A 23,698-nucleotide genomic window follows, 5' to 3' on the forward strand; every position below is an offset into this window, starting at 1 on the left:
AGGAGTGTTCTGTTCTCATAAACTTACTCTCTTGCCTACTTTCTTCTCTGCGCAAAAATGTACTGTGTTTTAAGCCTTTAATTTGTTTCTACCTATAAAAACCGGTAATGTTTGTGAAAATTAGTCTTGAGCCTCTATGCACATGAAAATGTTAATGTAAGAAAACTTATTATATTAGTTGATTTAGGAATGTAACTCCATTCATACAATCAGAACTTCTTTGTTTATTCTTTAGCCATGTTCTTGCCTTTAACATTGTTTCTTTCACAGTAATACAGGCAATTTTATAATTTAACCATATGCCTTTAAAGGTTCAGAAACATAAGATAAGGTATTTGTTCAGGCAAATAAGATAAAACAGACAATAGAGATACTCAATAGATTTACTTAGATCCATTCACTTAGCTTCAGTGCAGAATATATTCCAGAAGCGAGCATACATCAAATGCAAAATGGATAACCTTAATTGGGTTCAATAATTGGATAAATGGTCCAACAATTTTCATTGCATATGATCTGGGGCATGCATTTCATTCCTTATTGATCTGCTTTATTAAATTAACATATCAGTTATTTGTTTGATAGGAACAGGGAAGATAATCATAGGAAGGAGCAGTGGTAGAGAATATGCTTCTTGCTGCTGCACAAAACACACATGGCAGGTGATGATACCAAACAGCTAACTCCCAGAGAGACCTAAATGGCACATCTTGGCACATGTGGATAAGTATAATGTTTATTAATCTAAAAAATGAGAAAATATTATAAAAATATAAGAAGTAGAAAACCCCACACAAGTTAAAATACAGAAAAATTTTAAGCAAAGTTATTTGAATCAGGCAATATTTAATGTATCAAATAGTAATCTTAATAACTGGGTATAAAGTAATCTAAACCCAGGACACTAACTATGTCAAAAGGCAGCAGACATCCTGGCCACCCCAGAATCCTTTGCCAGGGTTAGTGTTCTCTGATTACACCTTTAGGCACCCCCTGGTTACAAGAGTACTTGTTTATTATTGATATTATAAAAATAACCATTCTCTAAGTGATTACACATAGTAAATAAAATTAGAACTATACATAAGGATTTGAATAATTGCAATCTCTTTAAGGACCACCTGGAACTTCTGCCTGCTTCACAGACCTGTAGGGGAGAAACAAAACAAAGGATAATGTGCTTAATAATACTTCTACAGTGCAGCATAAAAAGAAACTTAGGGACTTTAATGCTTTCTTATAACCTGTGTGAACTTTTACCATGGCACTGACCTTAGGTCCGACCTTTATCAACTGGATTTTGCTGCCAGGATGTCAATTTATGGAATCTGTATAAACCTTTTTTGTGTATATATAATTAGAAGTAGATATTCTACAGATATCTTGGACGGTTAAAATAGAATGGTTGTTCTCTAAATATGGCCAATGAGAAATACTTGTGAGGTGTGTACACATTTACTATCTTGAAAGGAATTATGAAAGCTGAATTTAGAAGGCTAGAGAGGCATAAGATAGATTAGGCTGCACAAGTCCTTTCTTCAGCACTGGAACTATGTGCCCATATTTCTTGACTGAAAATAATTCCTTTATTTTTTTTTCCCCAGGAGACTATGATTAGGAGGGCAAGGGAAATATCCATGCTCCTAGAATACTTGATAATACCTGTTTCTTCTGCTTCATACCTGAGCTATATTTAATATTTCTGATTCACTCACCAGACCATAAATACTTTGAAAGAAAAATATGAATCCCCAACTTACTTACAGGACTTGAAAGTATACTTTGCACATGGTGTTTGCTCAGTAAGTATTTGTTTGATGGTAAAGAGGGAGAGGAGAAAGGAAGAAAGAGAGGAAAGAAGGGAGTCCAGTTATTTTTGCACATACTTTTCCCTTTCTGGAATGCCTTACTTATTCCAACCAACCCCAGCTAACTCCTTTATCTAACTAACTCCTACTCCTTTAGGACTTAGCCTTAAAAACCACTTTTCTCAGTCCCCTTCAACCACTAGTCAAGGTAGAATTCTCCTGCTGCGTGCACTGATCTCACCCTAATGCCTATATAACGATAATCAGGAGTCTTTTATGTAAACAATGTTCAGTGTGTGATTTCGTCACATGATAGTGACATGTCATTCTCTGGCGTAGTTCCTGTTTCATTGGAGCTCTTTATTAAATATGAATCGGATGAATGATTTACTTATTCAGATCTCTTGGGTAGAAGGGCCGTATACCTGCAAGTCATACAAAGAACACGTAAAGGACTAACGAAGAGAACAACATGGTTTTTGTGTTCCTACAATGGTAGAATTATTATGTGGAAGAGAGAGAAAATTTTTTTTTAATTTTTTTTTAACATTTATTTATTTTTGAGACAGAGAGACAGAGCATGAAGCGGGGAGACACAGAATCTGAGACAGGCTCCAGGCTCCGAGCTGTCAGCACAGAGCCCGACGCGGGGCTTGAACTCACAGACTGCGAGATCATGACCTGAGCCGAAGTCGGACGCTTAACCGACTGAACCACCCAGGCGCCCCGAGAGATAAAATTTTTGTCTGTTTTACAGAAAGAACCAGAAATAAGGCAACTACAAGGATCCAGATTTTGGAGCAACAGAAAGTAATTTCATTTAAAGTAGGTTTTGAACATTTTGTACAATTTAAGCATTACTGTTTGCCTACCTGTCTGCTTTTGTCACCATACTGTATGTGACATCCCCATGACTTATTTACTTCATGATCGGAAGTTTGTGCTCTTTGACCACCTTCACCTATTTGCCCAATCCCTGACTCTGGCAACCACCAATCTGTTTTCTGTACCTATGAGCTTAGTGTTTGTTGTTGCAGTTGTTTAGATTCCGCATATAAGTGAGATAATATGGTATTTGTTTTTCTCTGTCTGACTTATTCCAATTAGTAAAACATCCTCAAGTTCCATCTATGTTGTTGCAATTAGCAAAATTTCATTCTTTATGGCTGAATAATATTCCATTGTATATGTGTACCACATTTTCTTTATCCATTCATCTGTCGATGGACACTTAGGTTTTTTTCATATCTTGTCTATTGTAAATAATACCACTGAACATGGGGATACAGATATCTTTTCAAGACGTTTTTGTTTGTAACCATCCAGACAGTATTCTGCAGATGTAAATATATGATCATGTATGCGTCTATCCATTGTATATAACAAAAAGTGAATTATATTTAATATACTGTTTTGTAACTCATTTTTCATGTAACAGTATTATAAAAATGTTTCCACAACAGAATATATATAGATATAGATAGATGGATCCAGTTACTATCAGTATAAATATATGTATTTATCCAATGAATATATATCTCAACCTTCATAAGATGTACAGTATTCCATTATATAGATTGCTATACTTTTTAAATAAATCATCTTTTATTGGTCGTTGGGCTGTCCACATTTTTCTACATGTTTTCCATGTTTTAATATAAAACATTTTTTGTTTTATTATAAAACATGTGCAATGAACATAATATTTTGCTAACTACACAGCGATGCATTGCAGAAATTCTCTCTTTAGATGATTTCTGAATATTAGGCTGATGAGCAATTAGACCAGAATAAAATTGAATGAACAGCCACAGGAGGTAGAATACTTCCTATTATTCAAGATGTTCAAGTGAAGATTGCATGGTCATTTCGTAGGGGCATTCTGGAGAAGAGATCAGCATTAAATTGGGAGAGAAGCAGATGGTTCTTTCTAAATTTGATATTCTGTGATTCTGTTATTGCTAAGGACAAACTCAACCTTTCGCTTCTCTCTGTGACATACGTGGGAGAAGAAACTGCAAATTCTTCATCTTACATATCCAGTTCATACAGTAACCTCATGCCCATGGATGGAAAATTGTTCTGAGATTCTGTATCTCCAAGATATATTTAATGGTGTCACAAAGTTCATGATCTTCACAGTGGGGGAACATGTTTTCATCTCAAATATATCTGAAGTGGATTTTCCTGCCAAGGAGGAAGGATTCAATTCACTTCAGCATAGGAGAATACAGACTTCGTGAGAAGCCTGAGATCCATAGAATATCACAAAAAGAAAAAGGAAACATTATGCAGAGTAGGAGGGAAGCCTCTTTCTCATGATAGGCCATGAGAACTGCACATTAAACAAATCCAAACTTTGAGCAGTTGAAGATAGCACCGATAATTACCTGACATTGGTATTAAGTGCCCTGAGCAAACATACCAGAGTAGACCAGTGTAGGACAAGAGGAGCATGGGACACAAAGGAGAAGATCAGCAGAACCTGCACAGTGAAAGAAAAAGAGAGAATATGCTGGACCAGGAAAAAAATCTATTAAACACAATCTCCTAGCAGTTTAAACAATTTCTAGTGCAGGGTAATCAAAATTAATATCAAAAAACTACACTTACAGTATATAGTGAGCTGCAATTACATATAAGTTAACTTGCTTCATGGTATGTATATTCTTATTCCATATACTGGTCATTTTCAATTTAAACTTCTGCTGATTTTGAAATAAATTCTAGGGCAAGATGCCCTCCAGCCTCCAGATAGTGTTGTGAATATACATGTGGACTTCAAGAAGATCTCACATAAATCACATTCATTTCTTAAGGCCAGCATGGGTTAGGCAGGAAAGGATTGCTATTCCGGTCGCTATCCTCACACAACTTAGTCAGGATTGGGTATATATACATCACAGAGTTGTTACGCGATCACATTTGCAATTTAACATCATCATCATCACAAAATAATTATGAAATGTATAAAAGTTGTGCATATAAATACATATACACTCTATTCATAATGCCTGGCACATAACATCACATGCTGAATGTAATTCCTCTGAATGCATCCCTGAGGGAAAAGAGCAGTGGCTTGTGGGACAAAGGCAAAGAGTATTCTAGTTTAAAAGAGTGGGGAAATCGAATGGAGGATAAAAGCAGATGAAATAAAGGGATTAAGGGACGTGAGCAATTCACATTTCCTGAAGAGAAAGGAAATAGATTAAGTCCAAGTTTTCTAAAGCAGATCTTGGAATGCTCGCCCTGCATGGTGTTGTTATGAATGATCCACAAAAAATGGTTCTTTGGTTAAGGAATTTGGGACAGAAACATAGCATATCTGGCTTTTGGAGGATCGAAATTTATACACCACCATATCAACGGCTCTTAGAAGTCCTACATAACTTGATATTTATCAGTTGATAATAGATTTTCGTATAATTCATTTTTTAAGACATCTGTAGAGATCCATTGGTAAGTTCTGTTCCAACTGGAGTGAAAGACTCATATCAGTACAGTTGCTGTTTCAAAATTGAAAAAGCATGGGTTTTGTACTCAGACACACCTGAGTTCCAATTCTGGTTTCACCCTTATGTATATACATGACTTTGAGCAAGTTAGCTCAGGATGCCCCACGGAGGATGGTGATAAGGGAAACACCTTTGCAAGAGTCATTAAGCATTAGGCATTTCATAGTTTTGTGGTATTCAAATTCAGATAAGTAGGAACTACAGAAAAATTTGGATCTAAAGTGGTGATTATATGTGGAAAATGGATGCTGAATAAAGCTGGAGAACTTGATAAACTTTTAGAAATCTTACACATGGAAGGGTTTTGAATAAAATAATGATGCATTTAATGATCTCTCTTAGTGGTTCTCAAATTTTAAGTGTATCAGAATCATCTGAAGGACTTTTTAAAACACAGGTTGCTGGGCTTTGCTATCAGAGTTTCTGACTTAGTTGTTGTGGGTTGCATTTCTTGTAATTTCCAAAGAGACGCGGATGCTAATATTGATGCTGCTGGTTTGTGGACCGCACTTTGTGTATCACTGTTCTGTATGGCATGGACTTTTGGGTGAAGGATGAAGCCAGATGTAGTTGCATATAGTTGAAGAGAAGGAGTAGCAAAGCGTCTAAGTACGAAAATAAAATTGAAGTGCAGGTTTAGTAGGAAATAGATAATCTTAAGGGTAGAAGGTTTGGGACAGAGAATGCATTACAGTAGTCTAAGATTTTAGAGTTGGATGCTATTTCACATCAGACAAGAAAAAAAATACATTGCCTTAGAAGATCGCTACATTTGAGAGGGCCAAAGAATTATAATAGTAATACAGTGGATAAGTCTCCCAAGTAGGAGTTAAGTTTTCTTAATGATAAGATTGGGGCAGAGAGAAAAGCAATGACTCAAATGTAAGCACCCCACATGAAAGAACAGGCGTGATTGGTAGGATTACAGTGACAAGGAAAGAAACAGGACAGCTAGACAAATAGCATGTGCCTATAAAGGAGGGGAATTTCAGGTAGAATGGTAATGCTACCTCATGGTGCTTAACACAGGGCAACTGAAAGAAAGAGAGTTTCCCCTGGGAAAGGCTATAAGGGAAGCAGTGTCTTCCAGGAAACATTTTGAATAAGGCCAATAAATAAATAAATATAAATAAGGAGGGGCATGAAGAGTGTTCTTTGGATAGCACTGCCAGACAATCAGTTTGCAAATAAAATTCCAGTTCCATAGGGCACAGTGGAAAAATCTGGAAAATACATCCACAGTGCTTAAGAAAACAAATACATGAGGAGATTTTATTTTGATAAGGGGCAGGGGGGCAAGGCAAAGTGGCCAAGGATAACAGAAATAAAAGACAGAATTAACTGATCTCAAGTTTCTGAACTGAACTTTTTGCATGACCCTGACTCTTATATGGCAACTGACTTAGGTATCCAGCCTTACACTGCTTCCCTCTGTGAAACAGCACAGCTTATCCAGAGGATGGCCCATTACTCCCCATACCTACGGGGAGGTAAGAAATGAAGCTCCATTGGTGGGGGCAGAAAAAGCAAGCAAAAGAGTAGCCATAAAGTCTAGAAATAAAGATAATATTTTGTTTACAGCATAGAACCTGCTTATTTTCTTCTTAAATGCCATAGGCACAGGTTCATTCGGTGAAAAACAGCCACACAAATCACCTCAGGCAGTGATCCCACATGACACGTAGGGACTGATGTAAATATTGCATTAATGCTCTGTGTTCATTGCAACTCTGATTGAATTATCATTACTGCTGAGGAACAACACCCTGAACATATGGAATGTCATTGAACACATCATGTGTTGTTGTGTAGACTGATGAACCACTTATTATTTGTCTGTGTTGCTAGACATTGTGGTCTCCCTGAATAATCAGAAGATAGAGATTTAGGCTTGGCTACTCCTCAAGGGATCTTCAAGGATCACTTAACCAAGACGAACTAAATTTCTTCATTCCTTCATTCCTCCAATTCATTCAGTAACTATTTGTTAAGTAAATCAACAGTGAATATACAAATATTTTTTATATAAATATGTGCTGAATAATTACAATATAAAATAGGAACATTAAGAAGAAATTTTCCCTAATAGGTTAGTTTTGGAGATTAAATACGTGGAAGCAATTTATAAATTATAAAGCCTGGCATAACTAGTAGAAACTTGCTGAATTTTTTTTTAAATGTTAACAAATGGATAATTCCTTGTGTCCTAATACGAAGGAGAAAGTCACATATAACATATGTTTAAGAATATAAAGAAAAGCTATGTTTTTGGTCTGAAGAATGTTTAATTATACTGCAGTTGATATATAGTTTTGGGATATTTAGTCAACATTTCAAAACAACTCATTCTGAAGAAATTTGGCAGCATGCTTTGAACAGTTGTTCTATTTTTAATATCGAACTATGAGATTTTAAACACGCTTAATGTAGTTACTAAACGTTATTTATTTTATTCTGTCAAAATTTTAATTTTTATGTTTATCACATATGCCTCCCTTAATTTTCTGGATGACTTTGCCTGTGGATAACAATTTGGAACACAGCGTAAATTTAACTAAATCAAGGTTGAAGTTTATATTAAAAGCAGATTTTCTGGCCAAATGTATTACTGCTTGTTTCTTTATATGTCACTTTTTCTTATTTTCAAGCTTTATAGCACTTTATGATACAAACTCTTTCTGTGTCCGGTGAAATAATTCCTCTCTTGATACTCTCTATGCACACACTCCCCCTCCCTCCTTTTTTTAGCTTATAGAGATGGAATGACATTTTGGAGTAGAACATATGGCCTTGGATTGAGCTAGACTGTAAATTGCACTTATTAATTATGTATCCTTGGGACAGGATACACTTAACAGATCTGAGTTTGTAAAAGCAGAGGAATATCACCTACATATTAAGTTGTCACAAGGATTAAAGGAGATGCTACATAGCCCCTACCAGCAAAAATGTCATAAGTGTCAGTTCTCTTTCATTTTCTCTTCTTTTGAAGATGCATGTATTTCTATATAAGCCTAAAATGTCAATTACTCATACTAGGCTTTAAGGAGAAATGGAATAATAGAATTCTAATGACTCAAATAGACTTTGTAGTTCTATTTTATGTTAGCCTAATGTGACAATTTTCCTAATTCATTATTAAATTATATATCTATTAGAATATATACTAACTTTCTCAGTGAAACGATTTATTTTGCCACATTCTTGAAGTTCCATGCGTAGAACTCCACTTTTTTCTCATATACCATCTTTATTATGCCTACACAAGTAGTTTCTTCACCCACAATGCCTATCTTCAGGCTACAATTTCCTGTCAGATCCTTATAACAAATATTCCACTACCTTTTGGGAAACTATGCTGGTCAACTTTTAGTCTAGCTCACACAGTGGAAATATAGCATCTTCTGGAGGAGATAGTTTGTTCCTTGATTTTTTTCCCCCTTCAGTTTGAGGTAAATAAGCACTTAAGTTTGAAGTAGGAGGAAAAAGGAGAGGGAAATAATAAGGTAGGCTGGGATCAATGATGCAGGTGCCCCAATTAGTAGGTAGGAAATGAACTCTTCCAGCCTGCGAGAATACATAAGAAAGCACATTGCATAAGATGATCATACCACCCATGAACCCACCTAAGGGAGAGGTCACGCTTTTGGCCCCACAATGGGAATATAAAATCCTTCTCTCCTCTGCTAGTTCCAAGGCATACTAGAGGCAGCAAGCTAAATGCAAAAACCATAGAATAATTAAGAAAAATAAGACAAATGAACTGTGGCTTCCTAAGTGAAAAGATAAATTATTTTTGGTTAGTAAGAAAAAGGCAAAGATTGTTTGACAGAGAAACTTGAGGGAAAGCATTCTGTATTATTCCCATGTAGTTAATGTACCTCTGATAGTTAAAGTCTGAGAACTGGGCAACTGTAGATGCATCTGAGTGTGAGCCCTTTTCTGCAGTCTACTAGCCTGGGAACCACAGGGAAGAAGGAGGACCTTAGAGTTTTCTGACTCCTAGGTTTTTTTTTTCCTCACTCCATCATAATGTCTAGAAAAAAAAAATTAGCCTCCCACTGAGAAAATTAAATGACACATGCGTATGCTCACAATAGTCAGTCATAGTGAGAACCTAGCAAGTGTCTGGGAACAAATTCCACACAGGAGTAAAAACACAATGTCATTAATAATAACATAAGCAAAGGTAAATAGAAACCTAATAAGAAGCAAGAAGAAGTCCTGGTGGGATAGAAGATAAATCATCATTTTTTGCATAAATAGAAACCATTTTATATGATGTATGCTTAGCCTAAAAGTAAAACCTTAGAACTTACTAATATTTAGCAAGCATATACTATGTATCTGGCACTATGTTTGGCACACATTAAAGTAATGAAAAAGAAATGTTTTCTTAGTCTATGGAAACTAAAGGAAATTATCTGAAAATGTGCTGATTTTGCCCACATTTACTGAAATATATCAGAGTAAGAAATTTAATATCCAGGATTGGTTGTATAAAATTTTCAGATAAAGCAGCTACTAGAAACATTTATAACAGCTGGGTGAAATATTTTTAAAGCCTCTGCGAAGGCATCAGGGAGCTAGCAAAATAATATGGTATTAAACGGTCAATATCCAGAAGAATAAGGAAATAAATAGAAATGAGCATGGAATTTGGGGACACAATTCCTCTAAAGGTAGCTACCAGTTGCAGAAGAAATTCCTGAGAGGCTGGCAACTTGCAAAAGGTTCATAGGCAGACAGGACAAAAATTGGAGCCCCAGGCTTACTGAGGAAGGTGACTCAGTTTAATTCCCTAGGTTTGGGGTTGCTACACTGAAGGGTCACATTGTAAGAGTAAGGGCAAATAGAAATAAACCAGCCCTCTCAATGAAGAAAACCCACTTAAAATCTTCTCAATTTTGTAATATATGTGTTAAATAGCAGATTTGATAGCATTAATGACAGAGATAATAAACTTGAGCATAGATCAGAATACAATATCCCTGGTGATACACAGAAACAAATGGATGGAAAACAGAAGTGGGGCACATTTTACATACAGTTAGCGTATCTAACACATGTTAACAGGTGGCCGTGGCAATTTTAAAACATACCCCCCGCCCAAATTCTTTCGTATTCTTCCCAACTTGCTAGAACCATGTCCACTAACCTTGAATCTATAATCTGTGACTGCAGGGGCACCTAGGTGACTCAGTCAGTTAAGTATCTGACTCTTGATTGCAGCTCAGGTCATGATCTCACGGTTCGTGAGATGGAGCCCCACATCAAGCTCTACTGACAGTATGGAGCCTGCTTGGATTCTCTACTTCCCTCTCTCTTCCCTGCCTACTCATGTTCTCTCTCTCTCTCTCTCTCTCTCTCTCTCAAAAATAAAATAAACATTAAAAAAAATATCTGACTGTATATGCAACAAAATGGCAGAAGTAGTGCTGTGAGTTCCAAGGCTCAGGCCTTAAGGAATGGAAAAATTCCACTTCCTGTTTTATGGGATGCTCACTCTTCTAAGGCAGCTACAATAATGTGAGGAAGCCTAAACATGCCATGGAGAGATGCATGATGAAAGTTTTATATGCAGAGAAATCAAGGTCCTTGAACTTCAGTCCTGAATGACTTCTCGGGCAACAGTGACCATCAACATCTAAGCATGTGAGTTACCCATCTTGTAAATGTATCCTCCACCCCTGCTTAAATCACTCCAGCTGATGCTGCATGGAAAAGATATAAGCCTTTCTTACTAAACCCTGACCAAATTGCCCATGAATGAATTAAATAAATGATTGTTATTTTAAGATACTAATGTTTTGGGTGATTATTTTATGCAGCAACAGCTGACTAGAAAAGAAGCCAAAGACTTGGCAGAACAAGAATAAGGAAAATCCAAAGATGCCAAAGGTACGAAAGCTACAGATTTAGAAGCATTCTTATCACTCATGTTTAACACAAAGAATCCAAGGTATATCAGAGAATAGTCACATCTAGGTTACTCAAGGGAAAGCTGCAAAAATAATAGACAAAATGAAAATTTTAAAAACACTTGAAGAAGTAACAATAAACAATAAACTGATGGAAGGATATTTTCAAAGTGCTGAAATAAAAAAAAAGCTGCCTTGATTTTTACACCCAGTGAAAATACCCATCAAAAATAAAGAAGAAATAAAGAAATTTAAGAGAAAGATAATTCACCCCAAGAATCACAAATCAAAATTAATATTAATTGGTACTCTTTAGGTCAAAGAAATGTGAGTCAAGATTCAATCAACAGGGACTTTCAGGAAAGAGCCCCACATCAGCCTATGAGGATCGTAGGTTCACCTCTACCAGGGATACACCTGGATAACACCCACATCATGTGAATAACCCAGAAAATGCCCGAAAGACTGGTAGAACAGACTGTCCACCACTAAATGTAGAGAATAGGCCATATTGAAGAGGGTAGAAAGGGCAGCGATATAGTTGGGGGCCAAACAGACCCTTGGGACTCTTCGGGGGTGGGAGGGGCACAGTGGGTGCAGATTGGAAAGAGGAACAGACTCCATACCAGGCATCCCAGGCACAGGGGACCCACACTGGGAAGACAAATCCCCACAACATGTGGCTTTGAAAACCAAAGGGGCTTACTCTCTCAAGTTATTACAATCAATGAGGCTTAACAGCTGAAATTTAAAAATCAGTAGGCATGGGTCTGGGAGAGATGGAGAACAATTGGAAACTTAGCCCCCACCCTTAAAAAGACAGCATAACAAACAGCCCCACTGAGAATAGGCATAGAAACAGCAGTTTAAAAAACACCTGGGGTATACAGGAAGATTTTTGTTCTTGTTGTTGTTGTTTTTGTTGTTGTTGTTTACGAATCTCAGAGCCTGTGCTAAAAGGGTGGGGATCTTTGAAAGATTTCTCCTATAACAACAGAGCTGACAGGTGTCACTTCCCTCCCCTAATCCCCAGCCTAGAAATACAGACACTTGTCAGAACCAGCACAATACAAATACTCCCCACCTAACTGGCTAACAGCTCACCCTGGCCACACCCTCTCCTTTGGACCATGTCTGCCAACACCACACAGAACTGACTCCTACCCCAGGAAGAGGAAAAGTAAACCACACATACCAGTTCAACTGCAACCCCAGAGGTGGGCTGGGGTCTGACTGCAGGCCCCACCCACCAGCAAAAGCTTATCAAGGGCCAACATAGGGAGAGCATCCTGAAGTTTGGTGATAACCACAGCTCTGGCAACATTGGGTCTGACCCAACTCAAGCCCAAGGCGGCCCAGACTGGTTCACTAACCCCACAGGACCAACCACTGACCACAGCAGGCAAAGCAAACCACTGCAGATGACTGGATTGAAGGAAAAAGCGGCCAGCCAAAACAACAGAAGAGTTCCCTGAAGCACCAGGTCCTGGTGAACAGGGGCCACTGCACTGCAGGGCACTACAGGACCTCTTCTTCAATAGGCCACTACTTTTAAGAGCAGGAGACATAGCTGACTTTCCTAACATACAGAGAACTTCCTAACTTTCTTAGCAGATACAGAGAATTAGACAAAATGAGGATAGAGGCTATGTCCCAAATGAAAGAACAGGACAAAATCACAGCAAGAGAGTAAAGGAAACAGAGATCATTAATATGCCTGATACAGAATTTAAAGTAATAGTCATAAAATACTCACTGGACTTGGGAAAGGGGTGGAGAAAAGAGTGGAGCACCTCAGTGAGATGCTTTAAAAGAGAGAAAACATAAAAAAGTACGAATGAGAGAAAAGAGTTCAATAACTGAAATTAAAAATACACTAGAGGGAATAAATAATAGACTAGAGGAAGCATAAGAACGAATTAAATGGCTAAAAAAGCAAGATTCATCTATACGCTGCCTACAAGAGACTCATTTCAGACTTAAAGACACATGCAGATTGAGAGAAAGGAATGAAAAAACATTTATCGTGCAAATGGAAGCGAAAAGAAAGCTGGGGTAGCAATACTTACGTCAGACAAAATAGAGTTTAAAACAAAGACTGTAACAGGAGACAAAGAAGGATACTACAGAATCATAAAGGGGACAATGTAACAAGAAGATGTTGCGATTGTAAATATTTAGGTACCTTAACACGAAAGCACCCTAATATGTAAAGCAGGTAATAACAAACATACAGGAAGACATTGAGAGTAATACAATAATAGTAAGAGATTTTAACATCACACTTACATCAATGGAGAGATAATCCACACAGAAAGTCAACAAGGAAACAATGGCTTAAATGACACATTCAGCCAGATGGATCTAACAGATATATTCAGAACATCCCATCCTAAAACAATGGAATACACATTCTTTTCAAATGCACATGGAACATACTCCAGAATAGATCACATGCTAGGCCACAAAACAAGTTTCAAGAAGTTCAAAGTGATTACAATCAAACCATGCATCTTTTCTGATCACAACTCTATAAAACTAAAAGTCAACCACAAGAAAAAATCTGGAAAGAACACAAATATATGGAGGTTAATTAACATACTACTAAACAATGAATGAGTGAACCAGGAAATCAAAGATGAAATTGAGAAATATGTGGAGACAAATGAAAATGAAAATACAACAGTTAAAAATCTTTGGGATGCAGCAAAAACCATTCCAAGAAAGTTTATAGCAATACAGGCCTACATCAAGAAACAAGAAAAATCTTAAAAAAACAACCTAACCGTACACCTAAAGGAACCAGAAAAAAAGAAGAAGAAGAAGCACGAACAAAACCCAAAAGCAGTAAAAGGAAGGACATAACAAAGATTAGAGCAGAAATTTTTTGAAAAGTGGAAAGTAAGAAAACAAAAGATTAGAGCAATGAAATCAGGAGCTGGCTCTTTGAAAAGATCAACAATATTGACAAACCTTTAGTCACACTCATGAAAAAACAGAGGGGGAGAGAGAGAAAGAGAGAGAGAGACAGAGAGAGGAATTAAAATCAAGTGAAAAAGGAGAAAAAAACATTGACATCACAGAAATACAAATGATTATAAGAGAACATTATGAAAAAGTATATGCCAATAAATTGGACAACCTAAAAGATATAAATTCCTAGAAACATATAACCTCCCAAGACTAAATCAGGAAGAAAAAGAAAATTTCAACAGATCTATTACCAGCAATGAAATTGAATCAGCAATCAAAAAATTCCTGCATCCCAGGAACAAATCCCACTTGATCGTGGTGAATATTTCTTTTAATGTTGGATTCAACTTGCTAGTATCTTATTGAGAATTTTTTCACCCATGTTCATCAGGGAAAATGGTCCGTAATTCTCCTTTTTAGTGGAGTCTTTGGTTTTGGAATCAAGGTAATGCTGACCTCATATTATGAGTTTGGAAGTTTTCCTTCCATTTCTAGTTTTTGAACAGCTTCAAAAGAATAAGTATTAACTCTTCTTTAAATGTTTGGTAGAATAATCCTGGGAAGCCCTCTGGCCTGGACTCTTGTTTAATTCTAATCGGAAGAACTAATATTGCTAAAATGTCTATACAAAATGATACACAGATTCAAAGCAATCTCTGTAAAAATTCCAATGGCATTTTCCACAGAAATAGAAAACAATTCTAAAATTCTTATGGAACCACAAAAGATTCTTAATAGCCAAGGCAATCTTGAGAAAGAACAGAGTTGGAGGCATCACACTTCCTGATTTTAAATTATATTACAAAGTTATAGTAATCAATTATATGATACTGGCATACAAATAGACACATGGACCAGTAGAATAGAATAGGGAGTCCAAAGATAAACCCAAGCATATACGGTCAACTAATCTTTAACAAGAGTGCTAACAACACACAACGGGAAAAGCATAGTCTCTTCGATAAATGGTTTTGGGAAAACTGTATCCACATACAAAAGAATGGAATCGGATCCTTAATTCACAATGTACATAAAAATCAATTCAAATGTTTTAAAGACTTAAATATGATATGGTAGCTGTATATAAATATGGTAGCTGTAGAAAACTTAGAAGAAAACAGAGAGAAACTCCTTGACATTGGTCTTAGCAATAATTTTTTAAATATGACAAAAGCCCAGGCAACAGAAGCAAAAATAAGTAAGTGGAACTGCATCCAACTAGGAAGTTTCTGCAGAGCAAAGGAAACAACAAAATAAAAAGGTAACCTACAGATTGGGAGACAACATTTGCAAACCATATTGTTGAAAAGGAGTTCAATATAAAAAATACATAAATAATGCATGTTTTGAGACTTCAGGTAAGAGTTCACTCTAAAAGTAATTATGTTTTACATAGCCAGCAAAGAAATTGGGTCAGTAATCAAAAACCTCACAACAAAAAAGAGTCGAGGGCCAGACTGTTTCCCAGGGGTATTCTACCAAACATTTAAAGAAGAGTTAATACTTCTTTTGAAGCTGTTCAAAAACTAGAAATGGAAGGAAAACTTCCAAACTCATTCTATGAGGCCAGCATTACCTTGATTCCAAAACCAGAAAAAGATGCCACTAAAAAAGGAGAATTACAGACCATTTTTCCTGATGAACATGGGTGCAAAAATTCTCAATAAGATACCAGCAAGTTGAATCCAACAATTCATTAAAAGTATTATTCACCATTATCAAGTGGGATTTATTCCTGGATGCAGGGCTGGTTCAATATCCACAAATCAATCAATGTGACATATTATGGTAAGAAAAGAAAATATAAGAATCACATGATCCTCTCAATAGATGCTGAAAAAGCATTTGAAAAATACAGCATCCTTTCTTGATAAAAACTCTCAAAAAATAGGGATACTTTCTTGGAACTTACCTCAACATCATAAAGGCCACATATAAAAGATCAATAGCTAACATCATCCTCAACGGGGAAAAACTGAGAGCTTTCTCCCTAAGGTCAGGAACATGACAAAGATGTCCACTCACTCCACTGTTGTTCAATATAGTACTGGAAGTGCTAGCCTCAGGAATCAGACAACAAAAAGCAATAAAAGGCATGCAAATTGACGAGGAGGAAGTCAAGCTTGTACTCTTCACAGACAAGATGATACTTTACATGGAAAACCGGAAAGACTCCACCCAAAAACTGTTAGAACTTATATGTGAATTCAGCAAAGTCATAAGATGTAAAATCAATGTACAGAAATCAGTTGCATTTCACCAATAGTGAAGCAGCAGAACAAGAAATCAAAGAATTGATCCCATTTATAACTGTACCAAAAGCCATACGATACCTAGGAACAAACAAAAGAGATGAAAGATCTGTATACTGAAAACTGTAGAAAGCTTATGAAAGAAATTGAAGAAGACACAAAGAAATGGAGAAACACTTCATGCGTGTGGATTGGAAGAACAAATATTGTGAAAATGTCTACACTACCCAAAGCAATCTACACATTCAATGCAATCTCTATCAAAGTAACACCAGCATTCTTCACAGAGCTAGAATAATCCTAAAGTTTGTATGGAACCAGAAAAGACCCCAAATAGCCAAAGCAATCCTTAAAAAGAACATTAAAGCTGGAAGCATCACTATTCTGGACTTCAAGCTCTATTACAAAGCTGTAATCATCAAGACAGTATGGTACTGACACAAAAACAGACACATAGATCAATGGAACAGAATGGAGAATTCAGAAAAGGACCCTCAAACGTATGGCCAACTAATCTTCAACAAAGCAGGAAATATTATCCAATGGATAGCCAATGGATATCAGCAAATGTTGTTGGGAAAAGTGGACAGCAACATGCAGAAGAATGAAGCTGGACCACTTTCTTACACAACACACAAAAATAAATTTGAAATGGTTGAAAGACCTAAATGTAAGACAGGAAACCACCAAAATCCTAGAGGAGAAAACAGGCAGCAACCTCTTTGACCTCAGCCACGGCAACTTCTTATTAGACATGTGTCTGGAGGTGAGGGAAACAAAAATAAAAATGAACTATTGGAACCTCATCAAGATAAAAATTCTTGACGGCAAAGAAAACAATCAACAGAACTAAAAGGCAACCAATGGAATGGGAGAAGATATCTGCAAATAACATATTGCATAAAGGGTTAGTATCCAATATCTATAAAGAACTTGTCAAACTCAACACCCAAAAAACAAATAATAGAGTGAAGAAATGGGCAAAAGGCATGAACAGATACTTTTTGAAAGAAGACATCTAGATGGCTAACAGATACATGAAAAGATGCTCAACATCACTTGTCATCAGGGAAATACAAATCAAAACCACAGTGAGATACCACCTCACACCTGTCAAAATGGCTAAAATAATAACTCAGGCAACAGCAGATGTTGGTGAGAATGCAGAGAAAGGGAACATTTTTGCACTGCTGGTGGGAATGCAAACTTATGCAGCCACTCTGGAAAACATTGTGGAGGTTTTTCAAAAAATTAAAAATAGACCTACCCTCCAATCAGCAATCATACTACTAGGTATTCATCCAAAGGATACAAAAATGCTGAATAAAAGGGGCACATGCATCCCAATGTTTACAACAGTACTATCGACAATAGCCAAATTATGGAAAGAGCCCACATATCATATCTATCCACTGATGAATGGATAAAGAAGATGTGGTATATATATATATGTACACACACACACACATATATATGTATATACACACATATATGTATATGTATATCACATATATATACATATATACACATATACACACCCATATATATACATATTTGTATATATACACACACATATATATGTAATATATATATATGATGGAATATTACTCAGTGATCAAAAAGAATGAAATCTTGCAATTTGCAACAATGTGGATAGAACTAGAGTATATTATGCTAAGCAAGATAAGTCAGAGAAAGACAAATATCATATAATTCCATTCATATGTGGAATGTAAAAAACAAAACGGAGTGAACATAGGGGAAGGGAAGAAAAAATAAAATAAGATAAAAACTGAGGGGCACCTGAATGGCTCAATCAGTTAAGCATCTGACTTCAGCTCAGGTCATGCTGTCACAGCTCGTGAGTTAGAGCCCTGCATCAGGCTCTGGGCTGACAGCTCAGAGCCTGGAGCCTGCTTCAGAATCTGTGTCTCCCTCTCTCTCTGCCCCTCCACTGCTCATGGTCTGTCTCTTTCTCTCAAAATAAAATAAATATTTTTTAAAAAATTTAAAAAGATAAAAACAGAGAGAGGAGAACAATTAAGAGACTCTTAAATACAGAGAACAAACTGAGGGTTGCTGGAAGGGAAGTGGGTGAGGGATGGGCTAAATGGGTGATGGGCATTAAGGAGGGCATTTGTGATGAGACCTGGGTGTAGTGTGTAAAATTAAAAAATAACATTTGTTTTAAAGAACTAAAATTATAAACTTGGGCTATGTATATTTACTGATATTTAATTGATAGATTAACAACACTCAAAACAAAGTTTTAAAATGCACTTCAACAATGATTTATTTTTCCTTCAATAAGTTGTGCTGTAGTGTATTTCCTGTTTACCATCTCTGCCTAGTAAAGAAGATAACTTTTTTAAAAGCTATTTATTTTTTTTTCTGCCTACAAGAGACTTATTTTATTTTATTTTTATTTTAGGTTTTTATTTAAATTCCAGTTAGTTAACATACAGTGTCATATTAGTTTCAACAGAATTTTGTGATTCATAATTTATATATCATACCCAGTGCTCATCACAAGTGCCCTCCTTAATACCCATCACCCATTTAATCCATCTCTCCCCACCCCCCAGCAATCCTCAGTTTGCTCTCCATAGTTAAGAGTCTGTTTTATAGTTTGCCTCTCTTTTTTTCCCATATATTCATCTATTTTGTTTCTTAAATTCTATTCACATATGAGTGAAATCATATGGCATGTCTTTTTCTGACTGATTTATTTCACTTAGCCTAATACACTCTAGCTCCATCCATGTCATTGAAATGCCAAGATTTCATTCTTTTAGATGGCTGAGTAATACTCCATTTTGTGTGTGTGTGTGTGTGTGTGTGTGTGTGTGTGTGTGTACCACAACTTTATCAGTTTTTTTAAAATGGCATGTCTTGGGGAGATGATGATCTCTAGTTAAAATAGCACCAGTGCACAGACAGTTTAAAAACTACTTTTCTTGGGGCACCTGGGTGGCTCAATTGGCTAAGCATCTGATTCCTGATACCAATGTGGGGTGTGATCTCATGAAGCATGAGATCATGACCTGAGCCGATATCAAGGGTCTGATGGTTAACCAACTGAGCCACCCAGGTGCCCCAAGAAAACTAGTCTGTGATGTCAGTGCAGAGCCTTCTCGGGATTCTCTCTCTCTCCCTCTCTCTCTCCCTCTCCCCTGCTTGCACACACATGCAGTCTCTTTCTCAAAAAGTAAATAAACATTATAAAATTTTAAAAGAAAAAAATCTCATTTTCTTCTCAAGTTAAGAAATATGTAAAGGGTTAAACACTTGGGCCTCCTTTGTGTTAGTGTTATCCAAAGTTAGGAATATGAATGTTTTTATCAGGGCTCCCTCCTATGTAAAGATTTCTCTGCTGTTTATTTTACCAATTCACATTCTTATGCTTATAATTTGCACCCACTATGTGCTTTTCATGACTTACTTTTCTAGATTTATTTCTCCCTGATCCCCTGTGTCTAGTGTCTTCCCCTGAAAGTATGAATTGACAGTTCACCAAACATACCCAATGCTCTTCCTATCTTGGTGTCCTCACCCATGCTGTTCTTCTTGCTCATATGACATTCTTGTCCATCTTGGACTTCAAAATCTTACGTATCTCTTAGTTCAAACATCATTTCTTCATGTTCCTACTGCTAACTCCATGCGATGTACCCCTCCTTCGGCTTCCTTAACATTCTACTTATCTCTTAAATAGTATACCTTATGCTATTATGCACTTCTATTTAACTTACTAGAGAAAAGAGATCATAACCTTTTTCTTGTTTGTTTGTTTGTTTGTTTGTTTGTTTTTTGTATCTCCCATGCAATAGAACCCAACACAGCAGTTTCTCATTATATGTGTGCGTTTTAAGATACGTAAATGTGATTCTAAGGACATTCTAAGGAGGTAAGCTGGTCTATGGAGCATATGTAACATTGGAGAATCTTAACTATAAAAATCCTGGTTTGGGACAAAAATGCCAAGGTCCGTTTAATTTGTGAAGGTGAAGCAGGTCAATGTTGCAAAACAAGCCAGGAGAAATTACGGAACAGTTTGCCTGATATAAACATGCTGAAGTTCTTGCAGTTACTGAAAATGTACAGAACAAAATTCATTAAGAACAAATAGGTTTTACTTGCAACCAGCCAATACATTCTTCTCATTTGTGAAAGATACATCCCATCTAAGTTCATCTAAGAATGAACTAGATTCCCCTTCATTTCGTTTTCTTTATTATATTTTGTAGTTTCAGGCTATATCTAGAGCAACTATAAGAATATTCCAAGACAAACAAAAAGTATTTAGTAAGAGGATTAAAAACATATGCTACTCATTTATAACTTTGATTTTTTTAAATAACCTAAAATTGGACCATGTATCTCCTACTTTCAGTTTTAAAGAATTCAACTTCATATAATACTCTAATCCAAAGAATTTTGTATCACAAAAGATCAGTTCTGTTGTTTAAATACAGTCTTCTCTGATACTTGTTATGGAATGTTCTGACTACTATTATTGCATATGACAAGGAAATTTCAATAAATAAAGCAGGTAAGCTTTGTATCTATTCTGAAGCATGTAACCTTATATGTTGTAGAACACATTTTTCCGTTACACTTAATAATAGTTTACTCGGTGAGATTAAATTTTATGTTATTAAATATTACCCATTACATTTTTTCTAGGAGCTTAGAAATCAATTGAAACGTTCATAATATCAGGGTTTTACCACAGACATGGGAAACATTTCAAAGTAAGAATGGCACATGAATAATTCAGGGACATGTGTCCTCTAGAAATTGCAAAAACTTGGGGCGCCTGGGTGGCTCAGTCGGTTGAGTGTCCGACTTCGGCTCAGGTCATGATCTCACAATTCTTGGGTTCCAGCCCCGCGTCCGGCTCTGTGCTGACAGCTCAGAGCCCGGAGCCTGCTTCCGATTCTGTGTCTCCCTCTCTCTCTGCCCCTCCCCCATTCACATTCTGTCTTTCTCTCCTTCAAAAATAAATAAACATTAAAAAAAAAAAGAAATTGCAAAAACTTATTTATAATCAAACTAATTCTCTAACAGTATTATAATGGAAAATTACAATTTGACATTAGACTATTTTGCATGTAACAGATAATTAATTATTAACTTACTATTATATTTGTTGGTTAAAGATCAATCTTTAAATATTTATGATAATAACAGGTACCAAACATGCAAATGTCTAATTTATAGAATTTATTGCCTCGTATGAGTTCGGATGCCCTGACTTTTTTAAGAAAAGCTTTAGAATTTTCTGAACACTCATAGAAGATTGAATGTGAAAAGTGAGATTAAAAGTCATCAAGATTTCTTTTGGTCTTCAAAAATAACCTAATACAGTTTGTCAGATGTTTTTGTCTGTTTTACTTTAAGAGCTCATCTTTCTAGTTTATTCTTGAGCTATTTTTATGTATTACTGTTACTATTACTATCTTTTATTCTTGGTTGTTTCCAAAGCATGTGGGTCTTTTCTCTACAAAGACATGTGTTGTGTAGGATAGCCTAGTTGACCTTTAAATAAGGACAAAATACTGAAGTCCTGTCTTGTTTATCTCCTGAGGTATATATTCCTAGTCCTTATTTCTATGTCATAACCCTAATATTTAAAATTTGAGTTCCAAGGGTCATGAAGTCCTAACACCCATCTGACTTAATTGGCTTTTACTTCATTTTGGTCTTTGTGTTATCTATATACCACTGCCCCCTAACACACCCTTTTCTACTCTTCCAGTTGAGAGGATGTTAGTACCTTCTCTTGGGCCTGGTGAGATAATCAGCTGTGGTACAATAACACCACTGACTCAAGCATTGCTCAAATATAAATCTTAGGAGGCTACCTGGAAAGAAATAACGTGAGGTTAGATTAAGGAGAATAAAGGCCACACCACATCCTCAGTGGACAGTGGACAGTGTCCATCCTCAGTGGACAGTGGACAGTAAGTGTAGCTCCACTTACTTCCCCAAGCACTTTGGCTCTCAAGAGTCCCAGCAGAAACTGTGTCACCCCCTGGTAAGGGGGATTAAGGGAAGTCATGAGTAAAGGATGAAGCAATAAGAGTAAACATCACTGGGTCCAAACAAGAACATTTGATTGTACTCCTGGCCTCTGCTACTGACATGACATGAACAAGCCTACGATCTCTGAGAGAACCAACTTCCTCACTAAATTAAGAGAACTGAGACTGAGAGGATTAGATTAGATTAGATTAGCCCTTGCTAAAATCCCAGAACATCTGGTCTTCCAGCAGTTAATAGGCATTCTGGAAATTATAAGCATTCTGAAAATAGGAATTAATATGCATTTGGCAAGGGCACCTGAGTAGTTCAGTTGGTTGAGAGTCAGACTCTTGGTTTTAGCTCAGGTCTTGACCTCATGGTACCTGGATTCAAGCCCCCTGTGGGGCTCTCTGCTGACAGCTTGGGGCCTGCTTGGGATCTCTCACCCTGTCTCTCTGCTCCTCCCCCCTCCACACATGCTGTATAAACAAACAAACAAACAAACAAACAAACAGACTTTAAGAAGAAAAGGCATTCTGCAAAAAGAGCTCAAGTAAATATGCAAAAAACTTTGGACTGTACACAAACAGATCTTGCTGCAAGACCACGCAGCGACATTTAAAAAAAAACAAAACTGTATAGCATTTCTTCAAGTTAACAATGGACAATACTTTCTCTCATTTTAAGCCAGGATGCTGATTATATTTGATCTGTTCATTTAAAAGTGAAGAGCTGTTTTGTTCCTCTTGAAAGTTTTTCTGTCAGCGGTAGAACAGGTTCTTACACTTGAGAGTTTCTGAAATATAATGATATGTATAAATTCCCAAAACTTATTTTACTACAAAACTGTTTTTAATAGCTTATCATGATATTGGAACTTAAAGAAGCAGACATCTTGTACCATAGTTCATTATGAAAATGAACCATTCTTCAAACAAAGAGAAAACTATGTTGATGAAATTGGAAAAACAGGAGAGGAGAAGCACTTCTGGAATGTGGGTGTAGGGATCTCCAAAAATCTCCCCTTCTAAAAAGCAATGAGAACACTAGCAAAAATCACCAAAATCAACTTTTCACAACTCTAGAAAGTAACCAAAGGCTTGCAATAATCCATAGAACATTAAAAAAAATTTTTTTTTAATGTTTATTTATTTTTGAAGGAGAGAGAGACAGACAGAGTGTGGGTGGGGGGGGGGGGG

General features: G+C 36.4%; 1 protein-coding gene across 1 annotated transcript in view; it reads right to left on the reverse strand.

Moving 5' to 3' along the window:
- Positions 1-204: 204 nt before the first annotated feature.
- CUNH8orf34 (chromosome unknown C8orf34 homolog) overlaps positions 205-23,698 on the reverse strand; it is a 412,431-nt gene continuing 388,937 nt past the window's right edge. The window contains 2 exon segments of the mRNA XM_040487647.1: positions 205-1,147; positions 4,234-4,293. Of these exon segments, the coding sequence (XP_040343581.1) occupies positions 1,140-1,147; positions 4,234-4,293 (68 nt within the window). The 3' untranslated portion in view covers positions 205-1,139.

Source organism: Herpailurus yagouaroundi, unplaced genomic scaffold (assembly GCF_014898765.1).
Source record: "Herpailurus yagouaroundi ecotype Mexico unplaced genomic scaffold, PumYag 165, whole genome shotgun sequence".
Classification (NCBI taxonomy): domain Eukaryota; kingdom Metazoa; phylum Chordata; class Mammalia; order Carnivora; family Felidae; genus Herpailurus; species Herpailurus yagouaroundi.